The 24,411-nt window shown below is 36.4% G+C and overlaps 1 protein-coding gene across 6 annotated transcripts in view; it reads right to left on the minus strand.

Moving 5' to 3' along the window:
• Nucleotides 1-107: 107 nt before the first annotated feature.
• Nucleotides 108-24,411, minus strand: part of agfg1a (ArfGAP with FG repeats 1a) — a 28,473-nt gene continuing 4,169 nt past the window's right edge. Inside the window, exons 2-14 of one of the 6 annotated variants that reach the window (XM_067365418.1) lie at nucleotides 13,695-13,788; nucleotides 9,018-9,133; nucleotides 8,443-8,605; nucleotides 7,637-7,796; nucleotides 6,933-7,052; nucleotides 6,073-6,144; nucleotides 5,093-5,296; nucleotides 3,439-3,598; nucleotides 3,281-3,360; nucleotides 3,093-3,197; nucleotides 1,551-1,700; nucleotides 1,298-1,383; nucleotides 108-344 (exon numbers count right to left, since the gene is read on the minus strand). In XM_067365418.1, coding sequence (XP_067221519.1) covers nucleotides 285-344; nucleotides 1,298-1,383; nucleotides 1,551-1,700; nucleotides 3,093-3,197; nucleotides 3,281-3,360; nucleotides 3,439-3,598; nucleotides 5,093-5,296; nucleotides 6,073-6,144; nucleotides 6,933-7,052; nucleotides 7,637-7,796; nucleotides 8,443-8,605; nucleotides 9,018-9,133; nucleotides 13,695-13,788 — 1,570 coding nt within the window. In that variant the 3' untranslated portion in view covers nucleotides 108-284. Of the gene's footprint in view, nucleotides 345-1,297; nucleotides 1,404-1,550; nucleotides 1,701-3,092; nucleotides 3,198-3,280; nucleotides 3,361-3,438; nucleotides 3,599-5,092; nucleotides 5,297-6,072; nucleotides 6,145-6,932; nucleotides 7,053-7,636; nucleotides 7,797-8,442; nucleotides 8,606-9,017; nucleotides 9,134-13,694; nucleotides 13,789-24,411 lie in introns of those variants that run through there. The other 5 variants (XM_067365422.1, XM_067365419.1, XM_067365420.1 and 2 more) reach the window with 5 other exon arrangements.

The following is a 24,411-nucleotide window of genomic DNA, read 5'->3' on the forward strand; positions in this document are numbered from 1 at the left end:
TTCACAGGAAAGACAAAAGGAGCATGGTAAAAAAAGCTCCTTTTCTCCAGACAACCCTGCATCATGTTTTTTTTTCTGATGCTATGGATGTTGCCATAGACAGGATCATGTATTTATTCTTTTTTTTTTTTTTTTTTTCCTTTTTCAGTCTTCTGATCTTAAAATTCAGTAAAAAAAATTATTTAAGAAATTGATGTTTTTTTTTAAAGCTACTTGCGCAACAAAACAGTGCAAGAGGTGCGAACGAGTCGCAGGTCACCCGCCCGCCGGAGGCCAAAGGAGTGCTATAAGAAGGGGTTTGTGGATGAGCCTCCTGCAGGAAACTGTGCTGCTGGTGCCCCTGCCTGGAAGAGAAAAGAAAAAGAAAAAGATAAACAAAAACCCTTTAAATTGAACTTTTAATTTTAATTTAACTAAAATTAAAATTCTTTGTAAAATGGATAAATAAATAAACAAATACTCAAACATTTGGAATTAAATGTAGATTTAATAAAGATTATGTAAAATAAGCAAATAAATACAAATAGGAGTCAAATTAACATTTAGAATAAATGTAATTATATAATATTATTAATTACAATTTATAATAAATTATCAATAGATATACAATATATAATTTAAAATATTAATTATAATTATAAATGAATTCTAAATAACAGATATACCTTAGAAATAAAAAAATATTGTGTAAAAAATAAAGACTCAAATGAACATTTGGGATAAAATGTAGACATAAATATTATAATTATAATATTTTTATGACTAGTTACAGTTTATAATTATTAAATTCTAAATAACAGATTTAGCTTCAAAATACAAATACTTTGTAAAATAAATAAATTAATTAGATAGATAAAGAGACTGGAATGAACATTTGGGATAAAATGTAGACTTAAAATATAATTAATATATAAATTAATAACAATTTATAATTGTTAATAAATTCTAAACAACAGATTTAGCTTCAAAATAAAAATATTTTGTAAAATAAATAAAGAGACTCAAATGAACATTTGGGATAAAAATGTAGTTTTAAAATATATAATTGTAATATATAAATTATCCATTACAATTTATAATTGTTAATATATTCTAAATAACATACTTAACTTCAAAAATAAAAATATTTTGCAAAATAAATAAAATTCAAATTAACATTTGGAATGAAATGTAGACATATATATATATATATATATATATATATATAATATATATATATATAAATAAAAAACATAATTAATAAAATGAATGAAAAAATAAAAATTGCAGTCTTGCAAAAATGTGTTCTTTTACTCACCAGGAAGGGATTGTTGGTTATTCCAGGACCCGTCATGTTCTGTCCAAAAGGAGCGACCTTACCCTGACCAAATGCAGCAAAACCTCCTAACAAAACAAATAAGTGACTACAAAAAAATGTGACCATGTGAAAATCTTTTTTGCTAAAGTACAGCAGAATCATTCTACAAAAAGCTGCATAACGGTGGACTGAATTATAAACAATCAATATAATGACATTAAAATCTGTGCAACAAGTTTTTCTGAGCCCTTACCGTTGGGTTGTTGGGGATACGCGTGTGGCTGGTTGAACGGCTGTCCAGGAAACGCCTGCTGGAAGTTTCCACTGAAGCTGGTGGGAAGGTTGTATGCAGCAGTGTTTCCAAACCCAGTCGGCATGCTCATGGACGGTGGACCGAAAGAGGCTACGGGATACAAAGAGCTGTGCGTTAACATCTCAGGTTTCTAACCCTAATCCTAAAAGTCAGAGCAAGTTACTACATTTTAATTTTAAATGTAGAAGATGAATCATTTGAAGGAATCATTCAAAATAAGAACAGTAAATAGGATCATGTTGACTTAAAAAAAGAAAAGAAAAGAAAAAAAATTTTTTATCCCGAGTACAGAAATCTCTGGCAGTAAACCTGTAGAGCAGATAACAAAACATGACAAATCACTACAGCAGAAAAAGAAGGAAAGAAACAATACACAGCCCTCAGAGAAGAACAACCAACAGATATACAAAAATGAAATTGATCAAAAGTGACAGGATCATGTGACACTGAAGACTGGACACTGAAAAACACGACAGCCCCCCCCATTAAGTTACTTAAACTTATTTCTTCTCCTTAACTCCAATTTTCGTGACAAGTTTTGGATTTTGAACTCAAGTTAATAAGTTTTATAAGGGTATAAAAGTTAGTTCTTAGTAGCATCATTTGTTTGCAGATGACACTTGGTTTAATATTTTGTATCTAATGAAATCATTTTTAATTGCCTACTGAAAGTATATGCATTTGGTCAATTTTCTGTGACAGCTGGAGACCACTGATGTGAACATGGGATATCAATGCAAAAGGATAATAAGACAACACATTATCTGGGGTTCATCCACCTCAGATGAAAGACAACACAAGCACACCTTTCTTTAATGGGGTCAAAATGTCAGGATGACCACAGAACTGTGGTCAGTGATGTTTATATTATCCTACTAATCTATGTCAAATCTAAGCCCCAGAAAAGGAAGAGAAATAAGGGAGAAAATGAGAGAAAGAGAGAGATGGACATACCAAAGTGGGCTGCAGGGTAAGCCTGACCCTGCAGGGGTCCTAACATGTCTGAACAGCATGTCAAGAACACAACCAAACAAAATCATCAGTCCCGTTCTCATTTTTGGCCTATATATATATAAAAAAATCTCCTAAATCAAATTTAAATGAAGACGTCTTCTCTGTTTTCTTTCTCTCTCTGGAACACGAACACACGCTCTGAACATTTATTCGCCGCAGGGATATAGAAATCTCTGCAGCTCTTCTGCAGTGCCTTTGTATCGCGCGTGTGTGTGTGTGTGAGCGATCTCAAGCTGTTAGCTCCTAGCATGGAGACTGGGGGTATCTGACCCACTTAAAACTCTTCACAAAGCCCTCTGGTGTGTTAAATAAATAATGAGACACAAAACAAGAGCTGCTTCTCCTGTCTTAAACTCTTTCGACACCGAGGACAAAGTCTGCTGTGAATTCAGAGAAGATTCTCTGCAAAGAAAACGCAGAGTTTGACCGATCGACTCATAAACTAAGATTTAGCAGCTACGCCGATACCTGCTGTGGCCACGCCCACTCCTGGTGCTGCTCCTCTCCCATTGGTCTGAAATGGGTTAGTGGCCTGCGGAGCCCCGGGAGCGACGAATGGATTCGTTGAAGGCCCTGTTAGAAAACGCAATCGAGTTGTAGGAAATACGATGAAGGCGGCAGAATGGAAATCTCCAACAGATCTGAAAGACGTTTACCTGTAAAACCCTGAAGCATGCTGGGTAAACCCTGTTGTGCTTGAGCTGGAGGAACGGCTGTAGAGGATCCAAACATAGACCTGAATGAGAGAAAGAGTTCAACACGACCGAGAAATAGACGATGAGAGGAAAAGAGACATGTCTCTTTATAGCCTCACCCTTGTGTTGTGGTGGCAGCGTTGTAGCCGCTCACATTTGGTGCTGAGGAGCAAAAGACAGTGTTCAGTTCAGCTAGAGCAGAGTAGCGATCGCCGCCCAAAAGAGCTGCCTGTGGAGGGGGCGGACCCACACCTGCTGATGGAGGGGCGGAACTCGTACCTGCAGAGGGAGGCAGAAATTGGCTATTTTAAACCATTCTTTGTTCACATGGACCCAAGCACTTTGGCATTCATGCTAGCAGAGATAATTGCTGAAGCTTTAATCATGATATATGGTATTATCACGATATCGAAATAATTTGCCAAAAAATTGTTGTCATACTATAAAAGGTTTAATAACAGTTCGTTCATGTTAGCTCAACTCCATTAAATAATAGTTACAACTTTTGATTCTAATAAAGTGTTATTAAATGTTGAAATTAAGATTAATAAATGCTTTAGAAGTATTTTTCATTGTTCGTTTATGTTAACTAATGAATTAACTAATGTTAACTAATTAAGCCTTATTTTAAAGTGTGAATGAACAGAATCAGAACGTATGCAAACATAACCTAGGGCATGTTGTAGTAGTCCAGATTAAAGCATATAAATATATTTAAATTTGAAAATAAATAGCATTAAGTCTAAGTATTTGGTGCTGTGATGAACACCATTGCGAATACAAACATCTGAATGGCTGTTTGAAACATTTAAATGCTAAAAGGTGGCAGCTCCTTTGTTTTACAGGTGTTACCGGGGTAACCGCTGCGTTTCTGTAAGTGCCATTTGCTGTCAGAGAGTGAATATGCATTTTCATTCAGACCATCTTCACTCATTCTTGGGCTTGATAATTTTAATTTTTGGGTGAAATAACCCTTCAATGCACAGGACTCTAAAGGTCACGATACACAGGGCAACTTTTTGAGCAATGTTGCCGAGTAATATTGCTTGGGCACTTTCCAATTGAGAATGAGCAACAAATTTATATCTGGATACTTTAGATCGGTCGTGGGCAATTTTTTGAGATCCTCCAATCAGAATGCTAGCAGTCGATCACGTGACCGGTTTGGAGATTTCTAAAAAAATTCAAACAAGATGGCAGCCTCTCGATGGCAGTGGAGCGAAGAAAAGTAGAGTGAACTTATATCTTTTTACGCTGAAAAGTTGTCATGTGTCAACCCAAAACAGGAAATTTACCTCATTTAACGCTTAAAATAACAACAGGCATCCAATTTAATGTGTGTTGGCTGTAATTTAGCAAACAAATGTTTTCAGTTAAATTCTAAAAAGACACGTTCTGTTTATATTCTGTAGTAGCATAGGCTGTAGGGCAAATGGCATGTGAATTTAGCTTTTGACGCGATCGACGTGGGTTCGAATCCGCCTTTTGCCAAACTCGCTCTTCTCCCTTTTCTTATCAAAAATCAGATCAGAAAGGCATTTATATTTAATAAAAATTAAAATATTTGAAAGGTTGAAATAAAGTGCCTAACAAGTGTTTATAAAAAAGTATTTATTGGGTTGGCAATAGATTTGCTCCTCTCTGATTAGTTGCTGCCAACTGTCCGTTGCCTGTCTCATCACCTTAATACAGTCTTTTAAATGTTTAGAAAAATGAGTCTTGCTCAAAAATTGTCATTTCATGCCTAGACAGGGTGAGTATGTGAAAATGTACCTTGCTCAGGTTTGGTGCTGAATATGTTGTCAAGGTCGGCGAGGGCTGCGTATCGATCCGCAGGGACACTGCCTGCGTCCACTTTATGCCCCTCCGCCACAGAGTTACTCTGGGTGGAGCTAAACGAGGCAAAATCAGCACTGCACGATTTGGGGAAGTTATCGAAGTTCGCAAAGTTGGCATTAACTAGTCCTGATGAGCTACCTGTGGAAGGAAAAGAAAGGATGAGCAAGTATGTGACAGAGGGAGAGAAAAGATTAATGTTCCCTCTAAGTTTTGTTGTCGTGGAGCAACAACACAGTAGAAAGGCTAATTAACAGATTGTTTTGGGCAGACCGAGATTTTTAACAGAACCATAAACTTAAAACATGGACATTTTTTAAATAAGTATTTATACAATAATCATTTAAGCATTAATAATAATAATAATAATAATAAGAAGAAGAATTATTATTATTATTATTATTACATAAATAATTACATAATTTACTCAAATTAATTAATTCAACAGTATTTTTTTAATTTTAGAGTTTTCTGCAGAGCTGCTTTATAGCCAAATTTTACGGTTTTAATTAAATTTATGACATTAATTTTAAAATGATAAATATTATTTTTATTTTATTTTATTATTAAAATGATTTTGTTTTATCTCAAGAAATCTCAAGAATAATGTGTTTTGTTCACAGTAAGAGTATGTGCTGAATGTGACCCAAAACATTCAGTTAGCTCAGGATTCAAGATTTTCCCTATACAGGTCAGCTTTATCCATGTTTTTTCCATCTAAACAGGAGCAACAACAGAAGCACAAAGCTTAGAGGGAACATTGAGTGTCCTTCAAATCAGAGATATCTCAGGAGAATACCTGAGGAGCTATATAAGGAAAATCGGATTTGACAGCGTCAGGAAAACCACTTCAAACAGCAAATTAATAGGGGGGGTTAGTGTGTGCACAAGACACATACACACAAGCTTTGACTTACTGTGCATGGCCAGTGGAGGCAGCGTTGAGGTAAACTCTCCCACACTTCGACTAAATGGGAGACTGTTGTACACTGACGTACACAGGAAATGAGTGAATGACAGCGCAGGTATGTTAAGAAAAGCAGGAAAGAAAAAAGTAAAGTAATAAAAATTATTAAAAGTTAATTTTAATGTTTTTGAAAGAAGCCTCATATGCTCATCCAGGCTGCATTTTTTTGATCAAAAACAGTAACAGTATGAAATATTTTTATAATTTAAAATAACTGGTTTTGTATGCTAATATAATGTTATTTATTCCTGAAATGGCAAAGCTGAATTTTCAGCATCATTAATTCTTTAGTGTCACATTCTTCAGAAATTACTCTGCTCATTATTAATGTTGAAATCTGTTGTGCTGCTTAATATTTTTGTGGAAACTGTGATACATTTTTTATTATTATTTGATGAATAGAAAGTTCAAAAGAACAGCATTTATTTGAAATAGAAATCTTTATAAATGTCTTTACTGTCACATTTTGATCAATATAATACATTCTTGCTAAATAAAATTGCTCATTTAAAAACAGAAGGAAAATAAGCCAAGCTGATATAGTGAGGAACTAAAAAAATGACAGAATAATAAAATCTAATTTTTTTTATTAAAAGAGAATTAAGTGTATAATTAAAACAAAACACTGATAAAAAGAAGGAATGGCTGAGAAGCGAGAATGTAAACAATCAGTAATGAAAAAAAGAGACAGAAAGACTTTCACCATCACATTTCAAACAACACAACATGGACAAGGATTAATTTCTTAAGGGGAGGCTTGAGCTAAATGGATGTTCATGAATCATGTGCCTGGCTGTGTTTGTGTTATACCTGGATGTGTGGGCTGAAATGAGTCCTGTGGAGCTGGTGGAAATGCTGCTGCGGTTGGAGCAGCAGAACTTTTGAACGCATCAAAATTGGCAAAGTCTGCATTAGCATTCGCATTCTGCTCTGTTGGGGTCCAGACATACAAACACAAACAGAAAATGGGATGAGGAATGAAACTATGGGATGAACGTGTCCAGCGTTTAGGTCAATTTAGTTTCTTTTCGGTCAGGAAATGGAAGATAATTGAATTCTTTAGATTAATTTATTCTCACATTTCAGTTAAAATAAAATCTTTAAAAAAAAGCTGACTTAAACGCTGGTTGCGTATGAAGACGTTGAACACACTGATATAAAGTGGAATGATACAATGATGAATTGGACAAAACTGCTAAAACAGAAATTAAAAAAAATAAAAAAAGATGACATGAACAGAAAACCTCTACCCAGAAGCGCTAGCTCCAATCCAGCCATACAGACCTCTGGACCTGGTTACTGGCATTAACCAATACAACTTAAGACCATTATTCTCAAGAGACACCAGTGGCATTAGTGGTTTTATATTTCATGAGGGGATTTGTGGCCGTGGCAACACTGTCAATAAGTCTAGTGCAGGATGATGGGAAACCAGACCACATCAGAGTTTGTCCTGAACCTTCAAGTACTGATTTTTAAATGGATGGTTTGTTGTAGTGTGAGTGTGTTCTTACCCGAATGACTGTTGAAATGTGCAAAGTTGGCAAAGTTTGCGTTGCCTGTGGATTGAGAATGCGGACCAGCAAAAATGTCGCCACCCAGTTCGCTGAGCAGATCGAACTTCCTGTCCTGATACTGCTGCTGGGCCAACTGAGCACGTGACACAACCGGAGACTGAGAGGGCAAAAATAAGACCGGAAACTCTCATTAGGAAAGTAAAGATGGCCAATATTAATGTAATCTTAATCACAAATATAATTTGGGGTCGGTAAGGAATGTGAAATAATATAACAATTTCGTAACATTAAAAATGTCACTTCTGATAAATTTAATACATCCTTGCTGAATAAAAGTATTAGGGAGCTTTTACTCTTGGTTCGACTGCCTGGTCCGAATCAAAGTTCGATTGTTCCCCCCACTTGATTGTGTTCACATTACATTATTTGGATCCGAACCTTGATGCGTTTGCATCACAACGACACAGGAGAAGGCGGAAAAATGCATAGCGTTGCTCACCTCACTTTTTATATTTTGGTTTTTGAAAATGTGGTTTTGATTTCAAAGCACTTGCATCTATTTATTATATCAGCAGTAAACTGTACCAGAGTTCACATGAATCGCACCCCAGATCACCATTTTTATGCAGACTACTGGTTTGTGGGTGCACACCTGAAGGATAACTTCATTCAAACTAAACAATCTCTGACACCAATCAGACCCAGATGGGCACCAAAAGAACTAGTATGAAAGCAGCCTAATTTCTTAAAAAACCCCCCCAAAAAACTAAACTAAACGGTTGCGTATATATCAGTTGTGTTACCTGGCTGGGTGTGTTTTTGCTAAAGTGTAAACTGGGTACTGATTCCTCCAGTAAGGTTTTGAGAGGTCGGACCTCTGGAGTACTGCTGGTGCTGCTAGCAGATGAACCAGATTTAGATGCATGAACCGACGCCACAGTCTTAGCCTGCTCTGGAGGAACATACCTGAGAGAAAAGATTGAGAGAAAGACATTTAAATGAGCAGAGCCCACATACACCGTGATGCGTTTATTTATTATCTTTATCATGCCAAGAAAAATATTTGCCTATGCAAATCCAATCTTTGAGGCGTACAGTGAACACTGGGGAAGTTTCCAGAAATACCATGTAATACTTAACCATTATGACACCTCAAATACAATAAAGTGCAAATCAAGATTATATGAATCACTTACATGTGCTATATTAATATTTTATGATATAACTTATTTAATTGGTATGTACCATGTAGTCATGTAATAAAAGGGATAATGTACAGCCCACTTTGTGTAAGGGTTTGGTTTTTAATAACAATGACTGACTGTTCATGATTCCTCAAATATCAAACATAAACATTTCAGCCTGTGCTCTTCCTCACCATCGCTTCTTTTCGTATTTGTCCTGAAGAAACTCTTTGACCTTCTGAGGTTCTCTGAAGTCTGGGATGGCCAAGTTTCTGTCGTCATAAAGGCCGAGCCATATCTGTTTACATGCCTTCATATGCATGAAAGCACACACACAAAGAGAGAAAAAGATCAGACATTTAAAGAGCAAATATACCATAAACGTGTGAAACAGAGATTCATCCATGTCAGAAAACATGAAAAAGACTTGATTTCAATAGATTTTAGAGAAACGCAGTCCCTTTATTTCTCAGTTTATTAGACAGCATCTCTTTCCCACTGCCTCACGTGTGCAAAAAAAGCCAAAAAAACAATGCAGGCATTCATACTAAGGAAAGTCTTGCTTTGAATACATGCACTCACACATTCTCAAGAAGGAAACCAATATCTCAAGACGACATCTTAGAAAACATTAACACTCTGAGGTCTGACGGTATCGCCGGCGATACCACCGTGGTTTTTTTCTTATCAGTGTGAAAGAGACTCAAAATACTCTGTCAATGTTGCACATACAATTAAGAGTTATACACCATTTTAATCTGTGGAATATCTTCTTTCATTTGTGTACACTCAGAGTAAAAACAGAATGTTGTGCTTTTTGTAAAATAAAGAAAACTAACATGATGCGTGATCTCTCCTCTCCCTCTGAACGAACTCCAATCTGATAGTTCTCAGAAAATGAACTGTAACTTAGTGAATACTAATGACAAAAAAATTACACTTATGTCTAAAAAAACGTTAAGATGTCAGGTTTTAAATCATGTAAGTCAAATCGAAAACAAACCTTCTTTGTTTATGTAATCTGTATGAAAAGAGAGCCATGTCAGAAATCCGTGATTCAGCTCATTATCTGCTAATGCGGCCACGCCCACGGAGCCAGCGCTATTCAGACGCTAATTCAGTCAATACATGCATTCATCGTCTCAATCGTGTATTTATTATCTTGAAAAGTGTTTATCTGGATGTAAAAGTCATGGTTAGCGATCTCTAGAAGACATGCAGTTACTTCCTGTTTACTTGTCTTCTACAGATGAAGTTTAGATGAGTTTTTGTTTCTTTAGCGCCCTCCGGCTGCAGTATGTATTGGAAACTCCATTCATGGAATAGCCTCTTCTTCTTTTAGATGAATTTGTGGACTAAAATGCACAGAGCGCCCTCCGACTTCAAGGATGAATTGAAAACACCAGCGCTCATAGTAATGACAATGAATATTAAGTTAATATAACTCCTCTGTATAGAAAATTGACATAAGCATATGAGAATCCAATATTTCTCCAAATGTGCATGCTTTTAAACTAAAAGCCTATATTCAGACTCTTTGCATCACAGAAATACATTATATTTTAAAGTATAATATAAAACCATTACTTTATATTGTAATAATATTTTTCTGTATGTTTCATATATCATGATGAGCTTGAGACATCACAGAAGGTTTTTTTCACAGCCTACCTGACTGAAATGCCTCATTAATATGCAAGTCATTTCAGCTCATTACTATCCAATTCTTTTGTCTTCTCAGGTGAGAATGGCCCATTTTCAGTGGTGATTCACGCCTCCTCGCATACTGTGTTTCTTGGCAAAAAGTGTCTTACAAAAACTAAATCAATATATTGTTTTATATGAAGGAGTAGGCAGCATAATTTTTACATAATTTTGAAGCAAAAACTCTAGTCTACAACCTCCAATACCCTAAAGTCTTATGAACACAGATTTATTATACTTTTTTTGGCCTTATTTCAGTGACTTAAGTTTTTTGTTTTTTCAACAACCACGCATAAATGTTATTCCTTCAAAAACACAAACATGTACATACATGTTCCTCACACATTATTGTAGCCTAGTTTGTGCTGAATACAGTGTAATGACACTTTTTCCATTAATATGTTTATGAACAACTGAAAAAAGCACAAATGTCAGGGCATGTCAAAAGTTCTCCAGGCCCCAAATCAGCCTCAGACTCCAGAGGGTTAATAAACTCTTCTTGGTGAGTCATGCACACACCAAGATCTCACAACTGATAAATAAATAGGCAAAGCTTAAGGCAGGACATGCTGTCGGTGTGTGAGAGAGAGAGAGAGAGAGAGAGAGAGAGAGAGAGAGGGAGAGGAGAGAGGAGAGAGGAGAGAGAGAGAGAGAGAGAGAGAGAGAGAGAGAGAGTGTAAAGCCTCTCAGAGCAGTGAAGACACTGCCTCCATTTAGAAATAATCAATGCAGACACACATTTGTGTGTGTAAACACACACACCCCCTTAAGAAATAGTGGTAGCAGCTTATTAATTATGTATAGCAACTGCAGAGTGAAGACACACATTATCACTTGACTCTCATAAGAAGCCCTACAGACACTCAAGGAAGGGCTCTTTGACCCTCAAACATTATGTTTTTGTATGAACTCATGCTGATCCAGGAGAGGCCGGGTTGGGCTCATCCATGAGAATAAAGCTAAAATGGTACTATATGGTACTAATACTAACTAAACTGACCACTGCAAAGTACACAGTACAGTATATACTGAATACTATCAAAAAAAGTATGCATTTTTGTTCAAAAGTTTTATTGTAGCATTAGGGATCAAAACTATCAAAATACCAATAAACTGATAATTACTTTTGTTTTTTGGCCAATAATCAATAAATGGTCAATGGTAAGTTTTTGTTGTTTTAAAGGAATTAAATAATTAAGTATTAAAAGGATTAAGGGAATAAATAAAAGTAAACATTGTAAAATAAATAGGCCTGATCAATTTAAACTATTTGCAAATAATATTTTGTTTTAAAATATAAGTTCACTCTACTGATATCTGATATGTCACAAACGCAAAATGTTTCTTGTCTTCTCACATTCAGTTATGCGTTACATTAATCAAATGTAAATTATGCCATATTTTACATTCAAAACAGACATTTTTTTTGTAAAAGTTGAGTTGTTTCCTGTATTCCAGTAATATCCCTGGATATTACTCTCGGTCATTCAGCATTCACACGAGTTCACGCAGTTTAATATTGATGTTTAGCTGTTAATTTCCACGCACTCTTTCAGATAAAACTAAAGCGTTGCACTAGAATTCATCCTCGTCTTCTGTAAGACCCGCCTTCTTTGATTTGATTGGCCATCTCACTCATTTCGACATTGACGAGTGCTGTTAGACTATTGAGACAGAGCTACCTAAACTTTTAAAACTTTTTGTCCTCCAAAAAACAGTTACGCGCAGCTGTTTAAGTGCCCCCCCCCCCAAACTCCACCTATGCCCTAATTTTAAGACATAAGACATGTTTAAGTTATAGTACCATGTTTTTGTGACAACTGGTGGGCTTTTTCTCATGGGATCATAGACAGCAGGAAAAAAAAACAATGATAAATGCAAAAAATAAAACACAAATAGTGATATAACTTTGCATAGTTAGAACAGCAAAACATACCAGCTGTTAAGAGGAAGGTGAAAACGCTTTACATAAACTACTGTTCAAAAGTTTGGGATCAGTAAGTTTTTTTTGGAAAGAACTTAATATTTTTATTCAGCAAGGATGCAGTTACTGTTGCAATAAAAATACATTTATAATGTTTCAAAGAAATACTGCTCTTTCTATTATCAAAAAATCCTGAATTTCTTATCAGCATATTGAATGATTTCTGAGGGATCATGCGACACTGACAACTGGAGTAATTATGCTGAAAATTACATAAATATAAAATAAATTACATTTTAAAAAAATATTAACATATATTAAAAGTTATTTTAAATTGTAATAATATTTCACAATATAATTTATTTTTTGATCGAATAAATACAACCTTGATGAGCACAAGAAACTTATTTAAAAAAAAAAAAAAAAAAAAAAAAAACATTTCTTACAGACCCCAACATTTTGAGTGTTTCTTGTGTTGTTCAATAAGGCAGTGTGTGCATATTTTTGGAGCAATGCATCAGTCACTTACTAAGCTGGACAAATTACTGAAGATCTGCCAACTTCAACAGTTTGCGTGACATGCCCTCATCATCGAAAACCAAATCATAAGTTCAGATTGACTGATGCTGCGAGACTTTAATACACCAAACCCGCTGTCTGATCAGACTGGTTCGAACTGGACCCACATAAAACAACTTCATAAAACAAAATGTGTGCACACGATCATTCTGAAGTTCACCATGGTTTAAATGGAGGATTATAGCGTGTGCGTAATGAGACACAGAGCGCTCAAATAAGTCGAGTCTCCTCGGCACGCAACATCATTTCCAGCTCATCCTCGTAAATCATGCCTCACGAGACCTGGGAAAAATCCCAGGAATGTTGAGAAAAGGAAGGGGGAGATGAAAAGTGGTCAGAAGAAGCTCTTAGAGAAAAACAGATCAATCGATCTATCTGTCCGTCTGTCTATATCTCTCTATATATACACATAGGGCTACTCTATTTTTAGAACAACTGTCTCATTATTTTATTGATGTAATTCGCTGTTGAAGCAGGGCGTTTTCAACAAGAAAAAAAAAAAAATACCAGAAATTCCATTATCTTATCAACATGCGACAGTGACATTGTAAATCATAAACTCGGTGGCGTCCAACTATCAGCACAAACAGTCCACAGAGATGACGACACAATCGCTGTGTCAATAAAAACATCACTGCACTTTGACTATGCCATCATCAATTACCTCATTTCCATGCTTCTGTAGAAATTCAATTTCCTGTTGCGTGAAAGTCGTCATGGAGATAGACTTCACTCTGTGGGGAGGATTCAGGCCTCGTCTAAAGGGGAGAGAAAAAGAAAAGGGTAACAGATTAATTAAATAAAGGAAAGGTTGTTAATCTCCTGTAGTGTGAATTAGATTTTCTGCTCACTCTCGCTGTAACTCTTCATTACAAACCTGCTTATTACACACAGATCTAGGACAAGGACAAATTCAGACTGCTTGGCACCTCGCCAAATCTGTGTGGGGAGAGAACGAGGGGTATGTGTGTATGCGGGGGTGGAAGAGACTGATAGTTTAAAGAGAGTGGCGAGCTAATGCTGCCTTCAAATCACATCGGAATGATCGCATTTAGGTAATGAGCCAACATAAACGGCACTAGACTGCTGTAATTCACTGTAGGATTATATTGAGTTTAGACTTTTTGAGCTGGCAGAATGTCAGTTAAAAGAAAAGCTAATAGAAGCTAATTGATATGGGTCAGGATTAAGTTATTGTAATTTAGTTTGGAAGTATTTGTTTGCTGTTGAAGCTTGTCAGAAAAATAATGCACATTTAGCCATTTCATGAGGCGAAAGGCTTTCCCCATCATACTTTGTAGCAGAACTAGAATGATACAATACATAAATCATTAATTACACATCCAAGGCCTAGTTAAAGAAAACTGAATTTCTGTAAATCATTAGTCAAAGCGTTCTTACATAAACTATTGAAATTAATGCATCGACTAGAAGGATGGTTTACAAATTATAAAATTAGTTTCGCTCCTTTTTTGGTGAACAACATCCCTAATGTCATCTTTAGCTCTTCATTTTATTGTAACACTGCTAAAAACGTTTCCTGTTTTTGCCAGGAAAATTTAAAAAAAGAGAAAACGTTCAAAGTCTCTTATGCTCAACCATGGCTACATTTATTTGATCGAAATACAGTAAAAACAGTAATAATATAAATTATTTAAAATGTAATTTATTCCTGTGATCAAAGCTGAATTTTCAGCATCATTACTCCAGTCTTCAGTGTCACATGATCCTTCAGAAATCATTCTGATATGATTTGATGATCAAGAAATCAAATGTTCTTATTGTTTACTCCAAACATTTGAATGTTAGTGTAATTGCCCAACACATTGTCCATTTTCTTTCCACATAACTTCATAATTAGCAAACTCTAAATTACAAAACATAGGAGCTGAAGACAAATGGATGACCATCTGATGATCCAATGTGTCTTTGAATAGGTCCGTGCACAGCCTCATCATGATCTTTGAACACTTGATATCTGAATGCCCAAGAGCAATGTAAACATGTGTAAGGGCTGCCCATTAGAAAGCCCGCTTCCTTCCTGTATTTACCCTGTTAGCTTGCTCAGATTTGCTCTCTAGGGATCCGAGTGTGTGTACTGGAGGACATGCTGCCTCTGATTCTCTTACGCATCCGTTTTGTTATTTCCACCCCCTGATCTCTTCCATCTAATGATGCCATTTATAACTAACAGCTAATAACTAACAGGAAGTTCATTTAGGTGGTTAAATGAAACAATTCACAAAATATCGAAAATTCATTTACTAAACCTCATGATATCCTCTCTTTTGTGGAACACTCATTTTTGGGTGGACTATTGCTTTAAGAAAGACTCACAGACGCACCTGTTTCTATGCCAGTGGAATGGGAGGGAGCGTTTAGTACGTGTAAGTATGGAAAAAACATCTAAATCTACTCTGCCGTCCCTCTGTGCTGAAACGGGTGACGGTTCATCTGACACCTGAGCTGCAACAGATGTTCAAAACACCATTCACACAAACACGCTGCCTCGAAACCCCCAAAAGGCACATCCAAACACGCCAACACAGCACTTCTGCACTAACAATCGCTGGCTGTTTGCATATGGAAATGCATGTCATGTACACTGGTAAATTCCCTCCAAAACATTTCCCCCTTCTGGGGATGTCACCTGTAACTTCCTCTATATATATATATATATATATTATATATTATATATTATATATTATATATTATATATTATATATATATATAATTTTGTGTATGTGTGTGTGTGTGTATTTCCCCTATGGTGACACGAGGCATTCAGTGATAAATTCTGAAGGGCATGAACAGAAAGGCCTTGGTAAGATTAGACCAGGTGCTAAATTATTCACACAACCTGCTGCGGGCCATTGGCATGAGTTTGGGATTCTGTAACCGTGGCCACCAAGAACCGGCTTCAACAAATTTCCTCAAGCTGAACGTCTAACTTTCCCAAAGGTCCCAAAACTGCCTGTAACCAATGCACCAGTAATAATACTTCAGCAGCCTCATAATATAACCTTTAATAATTATGTAAATGTGCTATGAATATGTTTTTACATTATTCACTTGACAAGATGTTGTCAAGCTCCTAAAAAGATAACAACAGCCACATAAAATTGATTATACATCTTTTGCACTATATTACACCTTTTCTGAAATCATACACTAGCTTTGTGTAGGAAACACACAAGCATGTACAATGTTTCTGGCATTTTTCTGCTTTAATGACAAAGCTGCTCATTTTCAAACACACACACACACACACACACACACACACACACACACACACACACACACACACACACACACACACACACACACACACACACACACACACACACACACACACACACACACACACACACACACACACACACTTTATATAAGAACACTTGATCAGGGGAGCAGGGAGCGCGAGATTTAAAGGGGCCACAGCCTGAATCAGTGCATAGTTAATGATGCCCCAAAATAGGCAGTAAAAAAATAAATTAAAAAAATCTATGAGGTATTTTGGGGGAATAAATTAAGGGAACAAATTAAAGTATGATTTTAGCTACATCTTGATTTTTAGCTGTTTTGGCTAATTTAAAACCTTGTTTTCTTTTATTTTAAGAAATATAAGCCAACTTGCAGCCCACTTGGGAGTGTTCTTGGGTCGCCTAGCCCCGGCCCCCTTATTGTGTAGCTCTCAAAACAAGGGTAAACTAAGTCCAATGAAGTCATAAGATTTGATTGACATGATGGAGATTAAATGATGAGAAAGTTTACATTTTTTGGTGAACTTCTAACCATAGTATTTCTAAAATTCATCAGATCTCTAGTGATTGACGCTTTACTGGTCACAAAATAAAATTAGCCAGTACACACAGAATACAAACAGAGAACCAAAACATATTCCTCATATTTAAAATGCACATATTTTATATTCACGTCATTGTTAAAGTTGTCATCAAACAGAAGTTGTGATAGTTCTTCTGTGTGATAGTTCTATTGTGTGACATATATACGGTAAACGGCATATATGTCACACAAAGTTATTCTGATTTAAGATTATGACAGGGCTTTAAAAAAAAAATGTACACTGATAAATCTTTTAAAATAAAGACTACAATATTCCATAACAAAAGAAACTCATTTCAACTCAATGTTAACTTTAAAAACAACCTGGCTGTTCGTAAATGGGATCAACCTCAAAGTGGGTGAACGGTCTCCTGTTATTCAGCCTGCATTCTATAAAAAGGGGGTCCTCATTTCATCAGGCAAAAAGTACGTCACACACTTGCCAGACAAGAAGCATCAGAGACAGCGACTGGCCACTAGAACACTAAAGCATCATTATGATGCCATCTTAGGGGAGGGGCTTTCTGAGACAGCTGTCCAATAACATATGAATCACAGCCAGTTATTGAGAAATGACACAAAAAGATTTACTCCAAATCACCAGGATAACTGAACATCATTTAGATCATAATTCAGGACACCACTAGATGGATTTTTACACCAATGTTGGGCAGCACTTCCTAATGAATGACCCTGACACACATACCCACAGAAACATGAAGAGAAACACAGGCCTGATCCCACGTGTACTGGGTTACTTGTATTTGTTCACAGGGTTTTTATTTGAATAAAGTGCTGCCACACAAGAGCAGCTTTCAAAAGAACGCCAATGTTTTGTTTTAATGTTTGAGATGGAAAGTTAGCTAACTGTGCCTAAGGCCAACATTTAACCTTTAAGAGTAGCGTGTGAGAAAGCCATTTTAGATGGTGGTGAGAACTCTGGCATCAACTTCACACAACGGGTGAGCCTGCAGATGCCGCATCTGGTTTCAGTAATGAGAAAAGCCACAAGTGTGAGATGTGCTTGTGCCATTGGTGGTTGTATTGGGGTTGTGCGTGTGATGATGCTCTGAGCAGGTGGATGATGGGCTTGGGGAAAATGGGTCAGAAACTGGGCGAGAGGCCAGTCTCCTCACAGTGATAAATGTACGGCAAGAAAAGAGAAATATGTACGTTTATGAGGTCGGTGAGCGTGTGAGTTTAGAGAGTTTACACAATACTTTAGTTCCTCTTAAGAAATCACTGCCAGCAAAAATGCTGAAACTTCCTCTGAACACATATCAATGGAAGCCATCAACAAACCCACAAACACGTACACACAAAAACATCTGACATAGCATGTCTGCAGAAAAGTATTCATACCGTTCAAATGTTTGGGGACAGTAAGACTTTTATTTTTGAAAGATATTAATGCTTTTATTCAGCAAGGACACACTAAAATTATCAAAAGTGACAGCAAAGACATTTATAATAAATGCTGTTCTTTTGACTTTTTTTTTTTTTAAACTGAAAATACAGAATGTTTTACAAGAAAATACTATTTTACTTTGACATCACAGGAATAAAAAAGTATTTTTAATGACTGTCTGTTTTTTTGTTTTTGTTTTTTTGTTTTTTTTATAAATATTACTATTTTAATATATTTTTAATCCAATAAATGCAGTCTTGGTGAAACTTATAAGAGACTTAAAAAAAAAAAAAAAAAATCCTTGTACCAACCCCAAACATTTGAAAAGCACAAACTACTCATCAAACTGCAACATTGCACAACTCACTTCATATTAATCTTTTTAATAATAACAACTACATGCACCATTTAAAACCTTTACCATGTCATCACAATACAGCATGGACTTGGAGGCTTTTATGAAACAATTACTGCTTAATAGGGGTGTAACGGTACATGTATTCATCCCAAACAGTCACGGTACAGACGTCACTGTTCCGTGCATACAGTCAGACACCGGATACAGTCAATCACAGGCGATCCACACTCCAATCCAGAAGGGGGTGTGCAGTAATGCAACGCTGTTTGCTAACCAACACAACAGGAAAAAGAGCAGACAAAGAGACGATCTATTGCACCAACCCAAAGCAAGAGTTCAGATGGCACACAAGAGATTGCTAACCTGCCTATACACCGAGTTTCAATTAATTTTGTGACAAGCTCCATTAATTAACATCACAGAAAGGAAACCGCAGTGCATCCCACACATATCTTTACTAGGCCAGCATATTTGGGGACAATTTTTTCCTTGTATTATTTTTATCCTCTTATACTTTATCCACCCGAGATAATGAAACCATCCACGATTGAATAACTAGTGGAAAATCTGTGCGTGAGAACTGTTTACTCCTGCCGACATTCCCACGTGTGCTGCAGAGACGCGATGGATATTTCACAAAGGCAGCGCTGTTGCACGTTCTACAGGCTTGCGCAACTGCACTTCAGTTCAGATTGTTTCAAAGTGATTCCCAATCAATGAATAGCGCACATTTATGCCAAGCAATTGCTACTGAACTCGTGTTGATGAATTACGACAACGCCTACTTTATGGACTTTATATATGTTTTAGAGACGGTTGCAAGAATGCATTCTCTCTCTAATCTGAAGAATCAGCCCGCAATAGCATATACATTTCAAAATATTATTCAATATATAGATTTTACTAGTATCAGTAAAATCTGTGTCCCATTTACTGAGAGAGACACTATTAGTATTTTAAGCTGTTTCCGTTGTTATAATGAGACAAAATCATTTGGCATTGTGCCGATTTATGTTGTGAAAGTCTCATAACTACAGTCCAGAAATGAAATATGCGTATCCTAGAAATGGGAAGCCTCAGGTGCCGCTTTACTCGCTGTCTCCTCGTGGAATTTTATCGCACGGCATTGGTCAGTCTATCAATTAGAGTAACAAATCAACAATTCCTTAATTTTTTATTTCCTAAATCCCAAGAATCGATTAGTCTAGTCTGTTTATAGTTGATAAACGAACAGAATGTGCAGTGCGCCTCCCATTCAATAAATCGCAGTAATTTTTGTGCTGTTACTTTTGATATGAAGCAAAGTCTCAGAATTCAAATGACATCAATCTTAAACCATTTTGCCGCCGTTTAATGTGGCATGACAGATCGCTTTAGCGCCTCAGTTAAAGAGAAGCGGCAGTATGGAGCGCATGTGAACATCTTCTCCTCCGCTTTAATACCAGTTTAAGCGGGAAATAAACATGACTAAACATCTGAAGGTATGTTAAAATATACAGTACAACTTACCGAAATCCGTATCATGTCTCGTGTAATAGCTCAATCAGTGTTTCAACCTCGGAAAGACGTCAATAAAACAGCTACGTAACGTCACATTTACCTCAGAAAGACATATTCAGTGACCATAAACTCATTAGTCAGCTAGAAAAGTGCTCTTGAAAGCAGCATTCTGATAAATATATGCACCGTTACATATTCATTATAATTTTTAATGTTCTTCAATATTTAATGCATGTTTGCATAAATCAGTTATGACAGCCGTGATTTAAATGTTTATATTTAAAAAAAAAACGAATTGGAGTAGAAATATGATTATGTAACTAAAAACTTTATTTATAATAAAAGCATCGAGTGTAATTAAAGTGTTTGTATACAAATACTTTAATTAAATTAAAGTATTAATTTAACCTTCAATATTATTATAGTAGTACCAACTGACTCCTATGTGTAGTTTACAGCATTAGTTGAGAGATTTTTTTCCTCTAGAAAATTTGCCATTTACAGTATCTGAAAAACTATATCCAAAATAATCGATATTGAATCGAATCAAAATCGTAATCGAATCGCAAGCATGTGAACAGTAATCGAATCTAATTGTGAAAATTGTGTCAATACCCAGCCCTAGTAAAAACCTGAAGTTAAGGAGGCAAACCAGATAAAAGGAAACATCACATGCCTAAACAATTAGTGTGAGACTAAAATCAAGACAAGACCTGTGGTGTCTGATATATCAGTGACTACGGAAGCAAAATAGAGAGAAAACAGAAAGAAAGACAAAGAAAGACTATGTGGGTAAGAGAGTGTGAGAAGGTGAGAGATAAAGTGAGTGAAAGTGAGTGAGTGGAAGATAGAAGAACTGAGTAAGAGAGAAAGAGACAGATGGACCCACCCTGTGCTGGAATGTGTTTACCCAGTAACTGACCTCGCCATAAACTAACAGGGAAATGTTTGTGGGTAGCTTGACTTCACCAAATCTCTACTCAGGTAACGCTCCTCGCCAAAATAACTGTTTTCCTATTCAGAGATTCATGGAAGGAAATCAAAGTTGGTCAGCTGACATGGCTTTTCACAATGATGCTGTCCTGATTTCTTGAAAGAAGGGTGATCAATGGCTAATATTACACTGATAATGTATTTAATTCTGGTAAGGTATGAGTGGAGCAATGGCCTTCTTACACATACACACAACAACTGACAGGCTCTGAAGCGAGAGGACAATGTGTTCTTCCTGTCCTACTGTTTCCACTTCCTGTTCACATGCAGACCACATGATGCTGATGCAGCAATTACTTGACATGTCACTTCCTGTTTAAGAAACATACCGTGTTCATGTTCCCCCATATACAGTCATATGTTCAAGCCAGAGAATGACCAGAGTGATTATAAAAAGCACAGATTAGAGAGTGTGATTAAAGTTCAGATCAGGTGAGAGGAAATGTAGCAAAATCTCTACAGAACATATTACTCACAAACACAGAGCTGAATAACTTCAAAGCGATTCTTAACCTCGTTCTAATGTTAATGAATTTGGAGTATTCTAAATGAGTGGCCACGAAAACAAGGTTAGTCATTTGCATAAAACACACCCAAACCATGTCCATATAAGGGCTTTCCACACACCCTTTCCTTTCATCTTTCGTTCTTAAGTGGTTTCAGTTGTTCCTACATTTGTTTTTTGTAAATTTACAATACATTTTAGAACAAAAGTTATTGACTAATAACGTTTTGTTCGTGAAAACATTCATACGCAGATTTCATGCATGGTTGTTGAATGAGACCCACTGTGTCTGAGCAGCATGGCAAAATTATTCAGGATTAAAACTGGGAATCGCTGGCACACTCGTGAATCCGGGCAAGGTCAGAGGATCATCTCCCCATGCAAATGCCCTAATTAAAATCCAACACCTAATAGCTCATACATTAATAGCATGTTAATCGTTCACTTTTCTACAACTCACCCAGGGGGAATTGTGCATATATTTTCCTTCTGACAATCAGATAAAATATAAGGTATTATAAGGTGAATTGCTAAATGCAGAAGCCAAAAGTAGTATAAAAAAAAAAAATCTAAATCGCCCTGGCAACAAAGATCTTGAGGATTTAAAGTGTCAGAAGACATAACTTCTGTGCACGCTGATAATAAATCATCCCATGGTGCCAATGCTAATATAATTATCGTTTTTTGTGTGACTGAGCAGGAACGTTTACAGTTGCATTGTTGTCTGTCGGTTGTATGTTGTTAAAGAGGTTGCAGATTGGTTGTAAGAAGACTCCCAAGCTTTGGCTGTCTGACATCTGGTGCGTACGCTCCAGTGCACAGAGCAGACGTCTCTCCGGTGAAGTTGAAGTCATTTAAAAGCTGGTGCTTAGAAAAGAACCCAATTATCTCCTCTGATGGAGTTTACTAGCTCACCATTATCAGACATGCAATTATAGAAGGTTAGGATACCCTACAAGTACATATACATGCCAGTAAGCCTGCATTTACACTGCAGGTCTTGATGCCCAATTCCGATTTGTTGACTATAACCGATTTTTTGTTGACTATATTAACCGACCAGCTAACATCTTTTAAAAGTGACCCATATCCAATATTTGCATTTATACTGTACACTTGGCAAAACAAACCCATGTAGATGTACTGACCCAGAAAAGCTGAGGCCAAACAGTAAAAATAGAGCGATCTGCAATGGACGCAGATGAAATGATAATACAAGTTTTTGCTTTAAATGTCTTTAAAAGTCAGCAAGACAAAAAGAGGAGAGCCCTTGTTGCAGCCTATGCGAATGTAGCAATGATCGCTGCTGTAATAGCTGTGGTTGGGGAGTTGACGTCATTCGCCACTGTCGCCTTTTCAATGATGAACGACTCGCATTGACGGGAATATTCGATCTGTCCACTTACATGGCAGACGCAAATGCACATATCCGATTCATATCAGGTTTGTTTCCACATATGAATGTATCGGAATCCATGTGCTTTTTTCCTGCTTTCACATTCATGGGTCATATCCGATCTGCGCCACACGGGAGGAAAAAATGGGAATTGGGTCACTTGAACCATATAACAGAAATGCGGTCTAACGGAGTGCTGCAGGACTGAGTCAAAAACCCAGAAACGAGTAGGCTTTTTGCACTTCTGGGTCCATGGTCCTGAAGTCAATGGGATATTTAAACAGATTTTTGGTTTAATGCCTGATATAAAGTCCTTGGTTAATACAAACTTAAGATTTTTTTGTTTTGTTCTATGACAAAATACATCAGTAAACTCATTATTTTTAATCTTTTACATGACTTGGAAAAAGGTAGTTGTTAACAAGTGGCTAAATGGGACTAAAGAGGTTGTCGGACATATAAAACATCTTCACGCTGAACAGGTAAACTCATCTACTGACTAGTTCGCTTTATGATTGCCTCGTTGCGTTTATGATTGCACTTTTGCAAACTATTCTATCTCAAACTTTTAATGATTAGGGATGTGCAAGACTAGTTGACTAGTTGACTAAAAAGGCACAGCTGCTACTAGTCGACAATTTATCGTTAAAATAACTGTCGTATTAATGTGAAGGGGTGGATTCTGGAATCCACTGCCGCTTCAATATATATATTTTGAGTGATTTACAATCAAGCTATTAAATCAAGATTTATCCTTCTAAATATAAAATTATTTGAACGACTTCAACTTATGTTAAAGCATATATTTTCCTTTTCATCTTCAAACACTAGAGAATAAGGATGAATATTGTCTGTACCACTCACTGAAAGAAAAGTACAGCTTATCAGAATGTTTTGGGAAAGTTTCCTGCTTGTTCAGAGCAGATCTCAGACCAACTTTAACCTTGAAGAAGCTGTGAATCATGTGTATCCTTGTATGTACGCTAATGTTATGTATGCAGGTCTTGCACCTAAATCCAGGGTCCGAGCGTCAGCATCATGATGGATGAAGATACGCTTCTGAATATCTGTCCATGTGTGGAAGATTACTAATTTTGTCTATTTTTTCTTAGCCAATCAGAATCGTTTAACCTGAAGTAATGACATAGTTAGTGGACTCTTTTGGAGTATAATTGTTGTAGAAATGTGAATGTACACGAAGTAGCCTACGAACTCCTTGTGAGACTTGAAGCTGGCTTCTGCTGATGAAACTGCAAACTATTCTTCAGTAAAATTTTCTTCAATTTATTATTACTTTTTAAAAACTGACTCTGGGTCATCATATCTGGTCTTTTGGCTCTTCAACTGTAAAAATTCCCCTACAAATGTTACTGTG

The sequence above is a fragment of the Chanodichthys erythropterus genome, chromosome 17 (assembly GCF_024489055.1).
Source record: "Chanodichthys erythropterus isolate Z2021 chromosome 17, ASM2448905v1, whole genome shotgun sequence".
NCBI lineage: Eukaryota > Metazoa > Chordata > Actinopteri > Cypriniformes > Xenocyprididae > Chanodichthys > Chanodichthys erythropterus.